Source organism: Macaca nemestrina, chromosome 8 (assembly GCF_043159975.1).
Source record: "Macaca nemestrina isolate mMacNem1 chromosome 8, mMacNem.hap1, whole genome shotgun sequence".
In the NCBI taxonomy this organism is placed as follows: Eukaryota; Metazoa; Chordata; class Mammalia; order Primates; family Cercopithecidae; genus Macaca; species Macaca nemestrina.
In genome coordinates this window covers 125,679,049-125,697,301 of record NC_092132.1, presented here as the reverse complement: position 1 = coordinate 125,697,301, position 18,253 = coordinate 125,679,049, and the positions used below count along the sequence as shown (strand labels likewise).

At 48.3% G+C, this 18,253-nt stretch overlaps 1 protein-coding gene across 3 annotated transcripts in view; it reads right to left on the bottom strand.

Moving 5' to 3' along the window:
• Positions 1-3,069: 3,069 nt before the first annotated feature.
• The window catches only part of LOC105481987 (integrator complex subunit 9), a 126,955-nt gene continuing 111,771 nt past the window's right edge, over positions 3,070-18,253 (bottom strand). For all 3 annotated transcript variants that reach the window (XM_011741786.3, XM_071068447.1, XM_011741787.2), the window contains 6 exons: positions 14,862-15,033; positions 13,114-13,238; positions 11,080-11,247; positions 6,670-6,768; positions 5,320-5,457; positions 3,070-3,735 (listed from right to left, as the gene is read on the bottom strand). In XM_011741786.3, the coding sequence (XP_011740088.1) occupies positions 3,559-3,735; positions 5,320-5,457; positions 6,670-6,768; positions 11,080-11,247; positions 13,114-13,238; positions 14,862-15,033 (879 nt within the window). In that variant the 3' untranslated portion in view covers positions 3,070-3,558. The remainder of the gene's footprint in view (positions 3,736-5,319; positions 5,458-6,669; positions 6,769-11,079; positions 11,248-13,113; positions 13,239-14,861; positions 15,034-18,253) is intronic.

The following is an 18,253-nucleotide window of genomic DNA, read 5'->3' as shown; positions in this document are numbered from 1 at the left end:
GCCATGATGTATATCATGTTTTATGATGTGATTAAAAGCCATAATGGGCTGCCAAGGAGCAGTAGAGACTCTGGTATTTGATCTTTAGAAGATCAGTTCCTGACGGAGGCTGGATTGAGTCTTCAGTGAGACTGGCCCTCCGGCTCAGCTCAGCACTGCTGGTCTCCAGGATTTACCTGTGACTTCCTCCAGGATTGTCGTTGGTTATTTCCACTCTATTTTAGGTTCAAAGAAGAATACTGTTATTTATCTGTAGTCCCACTGCAGTGCGTTTGAAAGGTAAGTGTTGTCTACCTTCTTATAGATGGCCTAAAGCAGTGAGGCAGCATTCGCTTCTCTTGGCTTCAGGAAAAAAACTGGACTCAGGGCCAGAGGAAGAGTGTGTTCCTTTCCTTCCCACTGGTTGCTTGGCTCCTGTTAATATGTCATTATGCAGGTTTAAAGGTTTCTTCACTCCTGTTTCTGTTGATACTTCATTACAGTTTGGAAACGCCTTTACAGGACAACTGTGAGGGCCAAAAGCTTCAAGCTCTCCAGGGATCGGGAGAGATGGAGTACATGTGACTTGAAAAGCAATGGCCTAAAAGACAGATTTCCATTTCCTGGCCAGCTGCTGACCTGATACTCACCCATGGTGTTGTGGTAAGGCAGAAGCCACTCACTGGCTGTTCTGCGGAAAGTTACTTAACCTCTGTTCCCTCACCCAACACCTGACTGCAGCCGTGTGAAGAGGAGACCCTGAGCCAGGGTCGACCAGCTAAGCCACACCACACCAGATTCCCGACCACCACACCAGATTCCCGACCATAGAAACAGACGAGAAACATTTTTTTTGTTGTTGTTGTTTGTTTTTTTGAGACAGAGTCTCGCTCTGTCACCCAGGCTGGAGTGCAGTGGCGTGATCTTGGCTCACTGCAGGGTCCGCCTCCTGGGTTCACGCCATTCTCCTGCCTCAGCCTCCTGAGTAGCTGGGACTACAGGTGCCCGCCACCACGCCTGGCTAATTTTTTGTATTTTTAGTAGAGATGGGATTTCACCATGTTAGCCAGGATGGTCTCGATCTCCTGACTTTGTGATCTGCCCACCTCGACCGCCTCCTAAAGTGCTGGGATTACAGGCGTGAGCCACTGTGTTTGGGGTAATTTGTTGTGCAATAGATACCTAATATATCACTTTGTACTAAGACTTAAATAATATGAGGTCTCTGCACTATTGTTAAGTTTTTTTCAGTTAATCACTAGGATTCCACTGGGTTTGAGTACAAACTTTTCTGGATGTCAGAGTCTTCACCAGGTTGGTGTCAATGTCAGTCAATATCAGTTAGTGTCAGTGAGCCGCATCTCTGATACAGCCAGGCCACATCTGCTGCTCATGCCACTTATGCCGCTTCTTCTGAGTCTTCTAATCAACCTGGCATGGTATCCAAATACCTGAACTTTAGGCAATTACTCCTAACTGCTCTTCTCATACCTGGAAAGGCTGGCTCTGGATTTTTCTCTCTTCTCTATAAAGCATGAGTCTTTGCTGCTTCCTGCCTCTGACTGTTGCCACTAAGTGGGTGGTGATGACTTGATTAAAACCTCCTAAGTTTCACCCTGCTCATTGGGCACCCACTGACTCACTTGTTCCTACTGCTTGCTTCTTTTGCAACCCCCCTCAAGGGACCAGCACTGGGCTCTCTGATCAAGCCCTTTCACAGCAGACAGGCTTGACAGATCCCATCATTCCTAGATAGCACTGCTAGGACATTTAAATAAAACCAAAATTTTTGGTTTCTCCTGAGCTCTAGCTTACACTGTTTTTGCATTTCAGATATTTTTTTTATATGGAGTCTTGCCCTGTTGCCGAGGCTGGAGTGCAGTGGCATGATCTCAGCTCACTACAACCTCCACCTCCCGGGTTCAAGTGATTCCCCTGCCTCAGCCTCCCGAGTAGCTGGGATTACAGGTGCGTGCCACCATGCCTGGCTAAGTTTTTTTGTATCTTTAGTAAAGACGGGGTTTCACCATGTTGGCCAGGCTGGTCTCGAACTCCTGACCTTGTGATCTGCCCGCCTCAGCCTCCCAAATTGTTGGGATTACAGGTGTGAGCCATTGCACCTGGCCCTCAGATGTTTTAAAAATTTAATTTCACTTGATTCTCTCAAAGGTTCTGTTGGAAGTATGCCTGCCTGGGATGCCTATTTGTAATTCTAAAAAGAAAACTAAATGTTCATAGCCATGGCACATTCATCTCTTGTAATGTCAGTCCTGCCCCGTGGTTGGAAGCCTCGTTTATTTTGTAGCCTATCCCTTGACTGGAGTGGACCCAAACCTTGGAAAATAGAAACCTGCTTAAGCATTCCTGTGCCCAGGTTTGGTAAGGTCGGAGATGGCAAACTGAAGCAGTCATTCCCACCGATATGATCGTTCCAACAGAAGTGATAATGCGCCATAAAGCCAGAGCAGTCAGTTCTGCAGCTGTTCATGTTATGTATTTATCGGGTCACTAAATCCCCGTGTGCTGTTTAGCAGTCAGCCGAGTTGGAGGCTGACTTCTGACTGGATTTCAATCACTCCAAGACGGTTAAGAACAGCCTGCGCTGGGCGTACTACCTAGCATGGCCCGCCAGGGCTAAGATTTGTTCTTAAAACTCACAACGTGTCACAGCTCATGCTATCTGACCTGGCAACTGTTGGTTTTATACACTTCAAAAGCAGTCGTCTTTTGTGAGGTTACTTTTGTCTGAAAGCTTCCTGTGACGAGTGGCTCTGAGGGTATCCGTGAGTAACACTCGGTTTAACGCAGAGACTGAGGCTCTGTGGGAGAGGTGGCGCAGGTGGAGCCTGAGGCTGGGGTACCGACCTGCATCACTCTCCATGCAGCCACAGCTTAAAGGTGAGCACCTTCGTACACAATTTAAGAAGAAACAGATCTGTGTTTTTATAAACTGCAAATTATATCATTTAACATACACATCAAAATTCAATTTGCTGTGGTGTTTTCTAAGTTCATGCTGTCTGTATATTTTCATATTTTTTCAGCTACTAAATCAATATAAAGATTTAGTAGACAACAGAAGACAGCTAATTATATAAAAATAAGTTTTTATTAACCAATGTGCTCAGAGTAGAAAATGCAGACAGATGGGTTCACTTTACCATATTTTGGGATCATCTTATTGGGTGCAGCACTGTAGGCAAGTAAACGAAACCAAAGGCTGGCTCCCCTGCCCGAGGCCTGGGACCCATGTGAGACAGCCAGCCGGTCATCTCCGCCTCCCTGGCTCCCATGAGCCTCTTGGAAAACTGCTTCCGTTCCACTTCTGCCACCCTTCAGCTCCTCGGGAGAGCCAGAGTTGAGAAGAAATTAGCCTGAAGTTGAAAGGGAAAGTTCTTGCCTGAAACAGTGCTGGGAGTAAGTCCAGACCATTTCCCTCAAGAGCCACCTCTTCACTCCTTAAGCCAGAGGACACCACAAAGACATGGTTAACGGCCTCTCATGCCACTCGTCAGGTGGCTTGTGAGGGCAGCCAGTGAGGGCCTGCAGGATTTCAGGGAAGTGGCTCAGACGGCCCACTCAGAACTTCTGTAAGAATTTGAGGACCAGGTCCCGCAGTCGCACTCTGAGCATCTCGTCATTGTCGCAGATGATATGGGTCGAGTCTTCTTCAATCTGGATGAGCGTCTCAGCTTCCTGGAGCAGGACGATATGGCCCTTGGCTGTGTCCTCCACCTTAATATCACTGAAGCCGTGCTGCTCCGAAAGAAAAGAGAGAACGGGGTGGGCGGACTGCAGCTGTGAGATCTACAAACTACACTTCGCAGACTTGACCGAACTTTCTAGAAACTGACACGCCTCAACATTAATTCTTCAGACTAGTCATAGGGCCTTTGACAGCAATAGTTTCATATACTTGAAAAGAGACCCAAAACATGCAAAATCTCATGCAAAACAGAACAGAATTTCCACAACCTGCCTAAGCTTTGTGAGCTCTTTGAGGGCACGTCCAAGCCCTATGTTCAGGAGTCTGGGACGCTCGGTTGCTTGCACCATGCCGTCCCCTGGTGACAAAGCTCCCTCCTAAGTTGCAGCTCTCTGAGCTTCCAGGAAAATGCCAGGTGACACCAAGATACCCCTGACTGTGGGACTTGGCAGAGCCCTCTCAAGAGTGAAGGAGAGAAGGCAGCAGAGCAAACTTTTCTCAGCTATTGCTAAGGACAGAATTTCCTTCCAAATCAGACGTGACGTGGAAAGGAGGCATGTGCCTGAAACACACACACAGCAGGTGAAGGGCCTCGGTGTGGGGAGGCCACCTGTACTTCATGGCTGCAGGCTCCCCTAGGGACTTGGACAGGTGCTTGTTCCTCCTGCATAGAGGAGCCGAGGTGGACGTGCCAGGGTGGAACACTGGGTCAGGACATAGGCCAGGCCAGGCAGAAGGTCCTCATCTTAAGTTTTAAAAAGTCCAGCTTGAGGCCCATCAATAGGGCCCAGGAGCCCTGCAAGGTCATGGAGGAGGGTGGAGGAGAGCTGCAACCACCCAGCCAGAGCCTTTTCCCTATGGGAAGATCAACGACAGGTGGAGAAAACCAATCCTAGGAAAGGGAAAGTCTTTAAGATTTGAAAGTCCGTAATTGTGATATTTACATTGGATAGAAAATTTGTAGAAATCTCCTTCCATGTAATTATAATTTGTTGCAGTTCTTGCAAGCAGCAGCATGAACAGTATTACCTTTAGCCAATTCCTTCTCCTTCCTATCAAGGACTCTATAATCCTAATAAAGTCATCTCTGAAGTCCTGTGACTGAAGCCAAAATTACAACCTTTAAGGTTAGATATTTTTTTTCTTTTAATCATAGTCAAGAAATCTCATGTCTGGGAGAAGCAGCCATCAGGGCTGCTGAGACAGAGGGGAAGGGCCAGTGTCCCCTCCCTCCATGGCCTCCTGCAAATCCTGACACTCAGCTGGAGCCTTGGCTCCCCTCTGACAGCAAGGAGTCATGCGTGGAAGCGCAAGGCTCTGGCAGGGCCGGGTCCTCCTTTGTCCTGGCCTCCCTACCCTGCCCCACTCATCACATCTGTGTGTGGAAGCAGCTTTTTCTTCAGTCTGGAGAGGCCTTCTGGTGACCTCGTGCTGGCAGGAAGGACGGGGCACTCCTCAGTCCGCTGTCTTTCTCCTGGGTCTCCCAGCAGGACCTTAGACCAAGCAGATGCCACAGGACAGCGGGGACTAAGTGACAAGCAGCAACATCCACTCCCTGCAGCCAGGGGGCCATAGTGAGCCAGAGAAAGGCTGCCACGTGTGGCGTTTCCACGGCGCCCGCGAAATCTGCTCACCTTCTCCAGGGTCTGCACAAACTGCTCCACGGGGATGGAACCGCTCAACAAAGGCTTCAGGACTTTGCAGTCCGGGACATCATCGCTCACCCGCTTTCTCTTCTTCCCACTGGTGGGCTGGGCGGGCCGAGGAGGGGGCTAGAGCAGAAGGAAAGAGTGGCTTTCATGAGCTTCCTCTGAGCAGCAGGGGCCACTGCAGGCCACACTGAGAGCCTGAGACTATCCTGTCCTCACAGGCCACAGAGCCCTGGCCCGGTTTCCTCAGCTGGCACTCAGTTCAAGTTCCCTGGCTGCCGGGGGCCCCATATCCACACGCTCTGATGCTCAACTGTCCACCCGACCAACACCTTATTCGCTAAGATCTCTGCCTTTTATCAAGATCCACTGTTAAACTTTCAGGTGGTTCACTTTAGTATCTGCTGAGTAAATTCTCCACAATACACTGTGTCGTGTTGCAGGTACAGTCATGACCCTGTGGCTAGGTACACTCACTGTGCGGTCAGACCAAAAGGGGGAAACCCCAGCTTTGCCACCATCTGGCCAATGTTAGAGAAGCTGCCTACAAAATGATGACAGCAGCGAATTCTGAGGGCTCAGTAAGACAAGGCGGGTCAAGGACCCAGCACAGGGTCTAACAGACTTTAAGTGGTAGCTAGGAGCAATTCTACATGTGGCATAAAAGTGACACAGTCTAGATCTGAAAGGAATTCTTAAGATGCAGTGCCTGCCCTGGAGCCGAAGTGCCACCCGCTTGTGTGCGGGTCAGTGGCAGGGCCAGGCTCTCAGGCAGCCACAGCTTCATGCAGGTGCCCTCCAGTTCCAGCCCCCAAGGGCAGGGCTGCACCTGCTGCCCTGCCTTGCATGGCAGCGCTCCCCTATGGAATGTGCCTGTGGCAGCCCTTGGGATGATGTACGGCCTCATCTCTGGGCAAAGCAGCCTCTCTGAGGCACATGGCCAGGGAAATAATTCTTCAACAAGAATTCATGGGCCGGGCGCGGTGGCTCATGCCTGTAATCCCAGCACTTTGGGAGGCCAAGGCAGGTAGATCACGAGGCCAGGAGATCAAGACCATCCTGACTAACATGGTGAAACCCCGTCTCTACTAAAAATACAAAAATTAGCCAGGTGTGGTGGCGGGCACCTGTAGTCCCAGCTACTTGGGAGGCTGAGGCAGGAGGATGGTGTGAACCCGCAAGGCGGAGCTTGTGCCACTGCACTCCAGCCTGGGCGACAGAGCACAACTGCATCTCACAAAAGCATATGAAGTGCTGTTTCAAATATAATCTGTTAGGTGGTCTGGTCTCTTGTTGGGGAGAGGGTCCCCTCCACTCCCGCCCAGCACCCCCTACCTGAAGCAAGTGCTTGTTATCTTTGGTGTGCAGCACGGCCGAGACAGTTGCCAAGGAGATGCCAGGCTTGATCTCCATGGGCACCAGTGAATCTGCGAGCTGAAAGCAAAAGGCACAGTTCAGGCTGGGGGCCTTTAATGATGACCGTTACTCTTCCTTTAATCTGTATTTACATCACTGCAATCTACAAAGACAAAGTAACTTTAAACAATTTTTTTTTTTTTTTGAGATGGAGTCTCGCTCTGTCGCCCAGGTGACACACCAGGTGCAGCCTTTCATTCATTCTGGCCTTTAGTTCACCCTCGTTCCCTCTCCAGGTGACCAGTGGCAGGAAGGACAGGGACAGCAGCATGGGGGTTGAGGGAGCTCTCTGCTTGCTGAAAGTCTGACTTCTCCCGATGGTGGGAGCCACGGCTTTACCTGGGGGTGGTGTCTTTCTGACCACCTGCACCTGCTGGGTGCCCTGCCATGCGGCCTGACCTTATGAAGTGTTCTGTGGCTGCGTTTAGCCGCATGGGTTTTAAGACATGTAGGCCTCGACCTAGCCAAGCCACCTTTATTTAAAAACAAAAACACGCAAGAGGCCATTATGTAAACATGAAGATCAGTAACACACAGGCAGAGGAAGCAGCTTAGGATAGTTAAGCAGATTGGCAAATGGTACGTGAGGCCTGTTTCATGAAATAAGAAAACTGCCCGTGGTGAGCGTGAAGCGGCCCTCGCGGAAGAGCAGGGTGTGCGCCAGATCCCGTTCTTCACTTCAGGCCGCCTCCTCCCTGCACAAGGCTGGGGTGGGAGCTTTGGGTTGGCGTTCTACGCTCTCCAAGAAGACTCTGAAGGAGTCTTTATTTTTTTTTTTTGAGATGGGGCCTTACTCTGTTGCCCAGACTGGAGTGCGGTGGTGTGATCATAGCTCACTGCAACCTCAACCTCCTGAGCTCAAGTGATGTTCCCTCCTCAGCCTCCCCAGTAGCTGGGACTACAGGCATGAACCACCACGCTTGGCTAAATTATTTTTTTGTAGAGATGGGGGTCTTGCTGTGTTGCCCAGGCTGGTCTTGAACTCTTGGCATGAAGTGATCCTCCTGCCTTGGCCTCCCAAGGCCTGAGCCACTGTGCCTGGCCATAATGTCCATTTTAAAGGCAATCACTGTAGCAAGTTGGATTGAGACAGTTATCTCCATTAATGATCAAAGACATACAATTTGGCTGGGTGCGGTGGCTCACGCCTGTAATCCCAGCACTTTGGGAGGCCATGGTGGGCGGATTGGAGTTTGAGACCATCCTGGCCAATATGGTGAAACCCATTTCTACTAAAAATACAAAAATTAGCCAGGATTGGTGGTACGTGCCTATAAACCCAGCTACTTGGGAGGCTAGGGAGGAGAACTGCATGCACCCGGGAGGTAGAGGTTGCAGTGAGCCCAGATAGTACACTACACTCCAGCCTGGGCAACACAGCAAGACTCTGTCTCAAAAAAAGACATACGACCAGGCACAGTGGCTCATGCCTGTAATCCCAGCACTTTGGAAGACCGAGGTGGGCGGATCACAAGGTCAGGAGATCGAGACCATCCTGACTAACACAGTGAAACCCCGTCTCTACTAACAATACAAAAAAATTAGCTGGGCATGGTGGTGGGTGCCTGTAGTCCCAGCTACTCAGGAGGCTGAGGCAGGAGAATGGTGTGAACCCACGAGGCGGAGCTTGCAGTGAGCCAAGATCGTGCCACTGCGCTCTAGCCTGGGCAACAGAGTGAGACTCCATCTCAAAAAAAAAAAAAAAAAGACAATTTAAAATGAGATATCAGTGTATACTTAAATAACTGGAAAAGAATAAAATTGGAAAAGAACTAAAAAAGGACAACATCCAATATTAGCAAGGAGGCAGAAATAAGAGCTGTCTCCAGCTCTGCTGTGGGAGTATAAACTGCACTCATTCTAGAGGACAAGCCGGCAATATATAGCCTAGAGCCAGAAAAGGATGTTCATAATCTTTGACCCAGAAATTCTAATTTCAGAAAATTTTCTTGTGGAAATAAACATATATGGACAAAGATTTATGTAAAAGGATGTTCTTAAAAGTGTTATAACACAGAAAAAGCAGAAATGAAAATCTATGAATAAAGGAACTGTTAAATTATGACAGACCATTGTGCAACCATTAAAGCTGACGCTTTTGAAATACCTTTTTTTTTTTTCCTTGAGATGGAGTCTCACTATGTTGCCCAGGCTGGAGTGCAATGGCACAATTCTGGCTCACTGCAACCTCAGCCTCCAGAGTAGCTGGGATTACAGTCGCCCGCCACCAAGCCTGGCTAATTTTTGTATTTTTAGTAGAGACAAGGTTTCATCATGTTGGCCAGGCTGGTCTTGAACTCCTGACCTTAAGTGATTCGCCCCTGCCTCAGCCTCCCGAAGTGCTGGGGTTTACAGGCGTGACCCACCATGCCCAGCTGAAATATATATATATATTTTTGAGACACAGTCTTGCTCTGTCATCCAGGCTGGAGTGCAGTGGCATGATCTTGGCTCACTGTAACTTCTGCCTCCCGGTTCAACCAGTTATCTGCCACAGCCTCCCAAGTAGCTGGGATTGCAGGCGCGTGTCACCACACCCAGATAATTTTTGTATTTTTAGTAGAGACGGGGTTTCACCATCTTGGCTAGGCTAGTCTTGACCTTGGCTAGGCTAGTCTTGAACTCCTGACCTCATGTTCTCCCTGTCTCCCAAAGTGCTAAGATTACAGGCGTAAGCCATCACGCCTGGCCAAAATATCTTTAATTATATACTTACTGTTAGGTGAAAAAGACAGTGTATGAGATGTGATTCCAGTATGCACACACACAGTGAACAGACAAGGCAAATACGTCAGAATCTTAACATTTATCCCTGGCATTGGGACTGATTTTTGCTTTTGTCTTTATCTCTTAGTTATGTTAACATATAAGGTTTTTATTACTCTTAAATGAATATTTTAAAAATGTCTTAGCTTTAATTTCTCATATAGCAAACATCAATAGACATAACCCACATTAACAAAACCTCTTTGGCGTTCTATTTGTAAGGATGTCTGAGACCAAAAGGTATAAGGAATGCTGGCTTCGAGAGTTGGAATCTAAACCGAGGCCGTCAATCCCAGCCCCTGTAAAATACTAGACAAAAACAATCCAGAGACACATCTAGAGAAAATGAAAAACAAAATCATAGCAAAATAATAAAAACATAGTAAACATTAAACAACTCTAAGGATGGCACCTGGTGGTCCCTAACAGCCTCTCCAGGCTTGTGGAAATGAGTCACATTCAGGAGCCGAGACCTCCAACCCAAGGTCTGGAGGCCATTTCTGAACCTCAGACTCCAAAAGAAGTTTGGGCACACTGGTTTTAACAGTAAGTTTTTGTATTTCTTTTTCCTGTCTGTTGAAAACACATTCAAGTTGCCTCAAGGGGTGAAAGGAAGCCAGAGGTATCCTCCAACCATCCTCAACGCTGTCTTTCAGGAGAGGCCGCATCCCTCGCTGTCTCCCTCTCAGAGGCGGGCCCAAGCACAGCATGCCACAGCTGTTCCACATGGACAGCGTGCTTTCTGCTCCTTCCCTGCTAAAACTGAAGCTAAGAGTTCACAGACCCGTAAAATACTTAGACTTTGATAGACCAAAACCTGCAAGTATGCTCAAGAGGATATAAATAACCAAGTTTACAATCCTTATGTTTTTGTTCCTGTTATCTCCCCTATCTACCTCTGAATTCAGCGAACTTTGACACTCATAACTAAGGTCCAGGAAGGAAGAGAAAAGTCACCACCCTATGGTATTTAGGGACACAGCGGGTGTCAGCATCTCCATTCCCCAGGGCTCTGGCCCGTGATGTGGCCCAGGGGTCACACCGCTGAACGCTAGGTAGGGACTAACAGCTGTTACTTTATTACTTGGAAAAGCAAGAAGGCCCTGAAAATCCCCCCTCTTCCCGGTTACTTGGTTAAGGGTCCATGTTCTTTGCTCATTCATACTTGAAGTCTCACTCTGTTGCCCAGGCTGGAGTGCAGTGGTGTGATCTTGGCTCACTGCAACCTCCACCTCCTGGTTCCAGCGATTCTCATGCTTCAGCCTCCCCAGTAGCTGGGATTACAGGTGCTTGCCACCACACCTGGCTAATTTTTTTTGTATTTTTAGTAGAGATGGGGTTTCGCCATGTTGGCCAGGCTGGGTTGGCCAGGCAGATCTCGAACTGACCTCAAGTGATCCACCCACCTTGGCTTCCCAAAAGTGCTGGGATTTCAGGTGTGAGCCACTGTGCCCAGCCTGGTTCATTCATACTTGACATAAATCCAAAAGAAGGCCACCCCTGCACGATCTTCAAGAGCCTCTGGAAAACTCTAGTTTAACCCTAGGAAGGAGAACGGCTCACCTCTGGCATGATCTCGATCTTCTCGTACCGGCGTTTGAAGGGCAGGGCGAGGACCTCGGCCCGCCGATAGGACATGGCAGGGGGCTGGCAGTCGATCATGAGGTCCATCCTGTGGGACTGGGCTGGGGGCGGCTGGGTGTACTGCTCGGGACACACCACATGCAGGGGCTGAGGAACCAATGGGACAGGCGAGAAAGGAGGTGTGAAGTACAGTGGCCCCTGCAGAAGGCCCGTTCCTGACCCCGATCCACTCCCCACCATCACAGGCTCACCACCTCCAGGCCAAGGTGAACTTTCATCCTCTCAAGCCCAATGAACCGTAGAGAGCAGAGGGAACGTGAAGGCACTGGGGCAGAAGAAACATCTCAGAAACCCCTAAGCTGCCTCAGCTTGCATTTGTTTTCGTTTTTTTCACTGTTTACGTAAGTTTCATGGTAACTTCCATGTGTCTGCTCCCAACAGTCTCTGGGCTTCCTGGGGGCACGGTCTTTCTAAAACATTCCCACATGTCTGCTTTTATAAGCTCTTGGCCAATTACCAGGCGCTGTGGGTTCGGAGTTTCTGCTGGATGTGCAGGTCGACTGGTATTAGGCAGTGGACACTGCTCAGGTCATATGCTCACTGTGTACGACCAAGCAGCAGAGGCAGAGGTTTTTTTTTTTTTTTTAACAAAATGTCCCTTGAGAAAAAAAGATTAGTAAACCAATTTTTACTTTGCACAAATATCACCCAAATGAAAAGGAATGCTGGCAGCCCACAGGGGCACTGTGTCTTCCCCGCTTCTACTTAAGAGCTCGGACCAAGCCCTGAATTCCCTGATGAATACGGCTTTCCACCGGGCTGACCGGGCTGAGCTTCCAAAAGCACCTGTTCCTTAGGGCTAATACTTTTCTCCTTCGAACTGCCCTTTGCTCCTCTTCTTGACCTGTCTCAAAGCATATCATGCCACAGTCGCAGCCTGATGGCTTCTCCCAGGTTTTCCTCGCCTAAAGTGGAGACCAGGTGGCCTCCAGTTTCCAGGATTAGCACCTGACAGGGGGGCCAAGAGCTGGTTTAGGGACTGGGATTTGAAGTTAATGAGAAGCAACACGCCCTTCCCTTCACCGCTGCTTCTAACTTGGATGAGCACACAGTAGGGTAGCGAATCACTGCAGACAGGCTCCACGTTTGCCGTCTGCTCTCATCATGCCTAGAGAGCGCCAATATTCTTTCTTTGTTGGGCAAGCACATTAATAATCACCAGAATCCGCTCCTGGGGCTCTCCAGGGGTTCTCCGCTTTCTCTGTTTCTTGTTCTCCTGTCTTAGAGTTTTGTGACACAGCTCTCTCATCCAGAGGCCGAAGGTGCTGTGCTGGGCCCCTCGGCCCTCATCTCCCTCCTGGGAACACCAGGGAGTGGAAAGGGAGAGCTCTTCCTCGCCGGTGGCAGCTGTCCTCCTTGCCAATTCCAGTGCCTCTCCCGACTCTCAAGAGCCAGAAACCCAGCGAGCAGTGGCCGAGCCAGCACAGTGGTTCCGTGGCCCTGCCTTCCTGCTACACGCTCCTCCTGTGCGCGGATTCTCCTGGTCTACACTGTACCCCAGCTACTTCTCCCCTTTCTCCAGGGCAGAAAATGTGAAGTGAAACAAATGACCAAAAACTACCACAAAACCCAAACCCAACAGCACTGTTTGTGGTACCAGCCTACAGGTGTGACATGGCCCCAGGACGTGTTTCAATTAAACTGTCTCAGCTTAGTGAATATGTTTCTAGAATGACTCTTTTTGGCAGGGGTGAGAGGATTTGCTTTTAAGCGGACACAGATGGTTTTCTTTCCCTTCCACTTCTGATTTCTTTAGAATGGAAACTGCTGTCAGGGTGTAAAGACCACTCCTTTTCAGTGTGGAGGGGGGCTGGCCTGTGTCCCAGCATTCTGTAGATGCATGAGAATTGAAGACAAGAATCAAATGCAGCCTCTCTCCCTTCACCCCACACAAGCATGAGCCACACCAAGGTGACATGACTATGTGAAGGCACAAGCAGTGGCCTTCATTACCTGCACTTCTTTAAGCAGCTTTGACACCTGGATGAAGTTCAGCCGGGTGTCGATGGGGCAGTAGATGCATTTCATGGCCAGCGGCTGGTAAGGAGCCAGGGCTTCCAGGTAGGAGAAGTCTGGTTCTACGGAAAGTACAAGAAAGAAATCTTACAATGCAGACTACACAGGAGCTGCCGAGCCAGGCGGCGGCTGGGGCGCTGAGGGCCCAGAGACAGCCAGGGGGTTGGGAGGGAGCCAGGAAGCACACATGGCGGGGGACGGAGGTCAAAGGGGCCCCGTGGAAGGAGGGGCAGGCTGGGATGGACCCTGTGGGTGGGCTCCAAGCTTCAGCAGAGGCAGATGAGGTAAATGAGGGAGAAATAACGTATGTGGGGGAGAAAAGAAAGCTCTTCTTTACAACGAAATGCCAAGAAACAAACGATGAAATAAAAACCAAAACCACCATTTGGCAACCATTACAGTTCACCACTTATTCAGATGAGAATCATTAATAAATGCTAAAAATATTAGATACCATTTTGAGGGAGAACAGGTATATACATAGTTTCAAAGAGTCCCCCGCAAGGTACTGATTTAATACAATGAGAAAAACAGTGTTCTGACTCCTACAAGGTCTTTTTACCTTGCTTTTACCCATGCTGTGTGTTCCCCTTGCTGAAATGAGGCAATAAACCCAACTTGGTTTGACCACAGGCATGTTCCTGGTGGCCTCTAGGTCACACACAGAGGCTGGGGGAAGGGCCGAAGTGTCCCTGACCCCCATGCTTCTGATGTAACTGGACTCCCTCCTCCAAACCCAGCCCCTAAAGCTAGGAAGGGAGGTGGTGACGATGATTTCCCAACAGCTGCCACGTGCCGGGTGATGTGCCTGGTGCCCAGAGTGATCCACAGAGGTAGCTACTGACAGTCCCATTTACCGTGGGGACAGTCATGCTTGCTGGTGAATTGGCTGAAGTCACTGCAAGCTGGGCCAGATTTCAAATCAAGGTTTTTTTTTTTTTTTTTTTTTTTTTTTTTTAAACTTCATAGCCTGTAAGATTTCTAAAACCCAAGGCCGACTGAAGATCCTAACCCATGGGTGTCCAAGCTTTTGGCTTCTTTGGGCCACATTGGAAGAAGAACTGTCTTGTGCTACACATAAAATACACTAACACTAATGACAACTGATGAGCTAAAAAAAAAAAAAAAGGTCTGTGCATAATTTCCATGATATCCCCCATCACAGATAAGCAAAAAGGTCCTAGCATTCAAAGGGCTGGGCGCGCTACACTGATAAAAATGATATAGTGATTATCTACGTAAACTCTCTACTTGACCTTACCAAAAGAATTTTTTCCCCTGAGGGATTTGTCTCCAGAAGAAAATCCATAGCTAGAGTAAACTACAATCAGAAGAGAAAGATCTACCTCTGTAAACAATCCCTAACAGGTAAAACAAGATCGGTTACTGAATCACTGCAGTTCTTGAAATGGCTCATGATATCCTAGCAAAAAGCACTCAGTAGGATTCTGTCTTGGAGAAATCTGAAAACAGGCATGAAGGCCTTGCTGGATGCCCAGCTGTCCAATGGCACACGCTGCTTCACTCTTTCTCTGTGATTTCTTCATTCTTTGGAACCTATAGTAGAACACTGTTCGTATTTATGCCTCACTGCAAAATCCTTCCCTGGGTCTCTACCTTGTAGGTGCATTCACTCATGGCCTCAGTGGAGAGAACCGTTTTGTTTCTTTATTTTTTTCACTTACCCGTGAATATGACGGTGTTGAGACTAGATTTTCCCCAGAGCTCCATGAAGTGGACCACGTCCCCGAAGCGGAGGGAAGGGTGCCCGGTGAACACCACACAGGGCTGTCTGAAGTCGTTGCTGAAGTCTCCGTGGATGCTGGGGTAGTGCTTCAGCTTATTGGTCTGAATGAGCTGGAAAATATAGAAAAAGTACACAGAGATGTGAGCCTGCCCAGGCTGAAGGGAGAACCAAAGTACGGGAGGGTGAGCGGGACTGGATCTAAAATACCAACAAAGAAGACAAGCCACGGATTGGGATAAAATGTCTGCAAAAGTCACACTGAGAGAGGACTGTGACCCAAAATGTATGCACTCCGAAACCCCAGCAAAAAGAAATGAACAACCCTACTAAAAAGTGGGCAAAAAACCTGAACAGACACCTCATCAGAGAAGACAGATGGCAAACTAGCATATGAAAAAATGCTCCACACCCTATGTCATTAGGAAACCGCAAATTAAAATGACGAGATACCACTACACACGTATTATAATAGAATGGCTAAAATCCAGAACACTGACAGCACCAAATGCTGACAAGGATATGGAAGAACAAGGACTGTCATTCACTGCTGGTGGGAACGCAAAATGATACAGCCACTTTGAAAGATATTTTGAAAAATTATGTCCACAAGAAACCTGCACATGAATGTCCTAATTGCTAACACTTGGAAACAACCAAGATGTCCTTCAGCAGGTGAATGACAGAACTGTGATGCATCCAGACAATGGAATATTATTCAGCACTAAAAAAGAAATGAGCTACCAAGCTATGAAAAGACATGGAGGAACCTATTCCTAACTGAAGGATGCCACTCCGAAAAGGCAAGGCCCCTATGATTCCAACTGTATGACATTCTGGAAAAGGCAAAACTATACAGATAGTAAAAAGCCCAGCAGTCATCAGGGATTCGTGGAGGGTGAAATGAACAGGCCAAGCATAGAGGATTTGCGGAGCGAGGACGCTGCTCTGTGTGATGATGTAATGGTGGATCCGGGTCACTGTTCACTCGTCCAAAACCACAGAAAGCACAACGCCAAGAGGAACCCCTAATGTACACTCTGGGCTTTGGGTGATGGTGACGTGTCAATGTGGGTTCACCAGCTATAGCAAATGCACCTCTCTGGTGTGGGATGGTGCAGTGGGCAACTGAGTGTGTGGGGCAGGGGCATATGATTGCAGTGAACCTAAAACTGCTGTGAAAAGTAATATTTATTAATTTAAAAAAATACAAGTGGATCTTATTAAAATAGTTTTTACCTAGAATGTGATTTCTGGAACACCTGGGCAAGTCAAGTCTTTCTAGTAATACTGACATACTTCCTGGAAACTGATTCAGATTGTTATGGCTTGATTTAGCTGGACTCTTCCTTTATAAACTGCCTGACACTCCATGCCGGGCCTGAAGTTCTCATTATCACTTTTTGTTTGAAGTACAAGTGACTTTCCCAACACTTGTTAGTCACCAAGTAGTGGCGACAATAAACACATCTGTCACACCAGAAACACTGTTTACCAGTACAGGACCTCCTCCTGTGAAGCTAGAGGTTTAAGCTACTGCAGCAACTGAATAAGGACCAAGACCAAAGACTCTATTTTCTGGGATCATTTCTGTTGTCTGCTACTAGAGAAGCTTCTCTGTGTATAGCATGTGGATGTGTGTGCACACAGGCACACACATGCACACACACGCACACATGCACACATGCACACACACGCACACATGTACACACATGCACACACACGCACACATGTGCACACACGCACACATGCACACACACGCACACATGCACACACGCACACACACGCACACATGTACACACGCACACACGCACACACACGCACACACGCACACATGCACACACAGGCACACACGTGCACACATGCACACACACGCACATGCGCGCACACACACACACACATGCACACACGCACACATGCACACACACGCACACATGTGCACACATGCACACACACGCACACAGGCACATGCATGACAAAGATCAAACTGGCTTTTAGAAATGTGATGTCCTCGTAACACACACAGTTATATTATATAACAAACAGGGGCCAGGCATAATGGCTTACGCCTGTAATTCTAGCACTTTGGGAGACCAAGACAAGAGGATTGCTTGAGCCCAGACGTTTGAGACCAGGCTGGGCAACAAAGCAATACCTCTCTACAAAAAAATAAAAGAAAGTTAGTTGGATACTGTGGCTAGAGCCCAGAAGTTCAAGGCTGCAGTAAGCTATGACTGCAACACTGTATCCCAGCTTGGGTGACTGAGACCCTGTCACTAAAAAAAACACAAATTAAAAAAACAAAAAACAAAAAACCAGCACTTTGGGAGGCAGATCACAAGGTCAGGAGATCGAGACCATCCTGACTAACATGGTCAAACCCTGTCTCTACTAAAAATACAAAAAAATTAGCTGGGCGTGGTGGCGGGCGCCTGTAGTCCCAGTTACTCAGGAGGCTGAGGCAGGAGAATGGCGTGAACCCGGGAGGCGGAGCTTGCAGTGAGCCGAGATCGCGCTATTGCACTCCAGCCTGGGCGACAGAGTGAGATTCTGTCTCAAAAAAAAAAAAAAAAAAAAAAAAAAAAAAAGCAGGTAGCTCGCAGCCTCAAAGCGTTCTTTCAAGTGTATGTTTTGAACCAAGAGTCACCCCTGCGGCACAACACTTGACAATCATCTCCCAGTGCCAGGCCCATTCAAGGCAACAGCAAAGACACTTACGAGTAGATGGCATCTTGTAACGTCTCAGACACTGTGCCTGCCGCCCAGGCTTCCTCGCCCCACCCCAGTATCCAGAGGGCAGACACCCAGACTTCACAGACCCTAAATATCAACCAGGCCAAAGGAAGCACTGCTCTGGGAGGCTGTTTCATGGATAAAGCAATGGCCTGTGATAGGCTCAATCCTGTGGCCACACGTGGTGCATGAGAGGGCCCTGGCCAACACCTTGAAGTGCAAATGAAGTCACCCTAAGAGTGGGGATGTGGTCAGAATGGGACACACCCCAAAGAGAAGCCAAACTGTCTTCACCTTGAAGACCTCATCTTTAATTAAAGAGACCTGGTTGTATTAGGAAGACACTAACACTATCCCGGAGATCTTTATCAGCTGTCGCATGCTTGGATGGAATATGAATAGTAAAGCCGGAGCAAACATCGAATTCCCACTTTCCTTCCAGGTAGTCTGCAAGTCAAACTGACATTCTTTTTTATAACCTATATGGCCAAAATCATTAACTGTCTCAGTTAAATGGGTGAGTGGCTGTCAAAAGGAGTCTATTGTATCCAGAGATGTCAAGATGATGAATGTGATTCTAAGAATAGCAGCAGGTCTCTG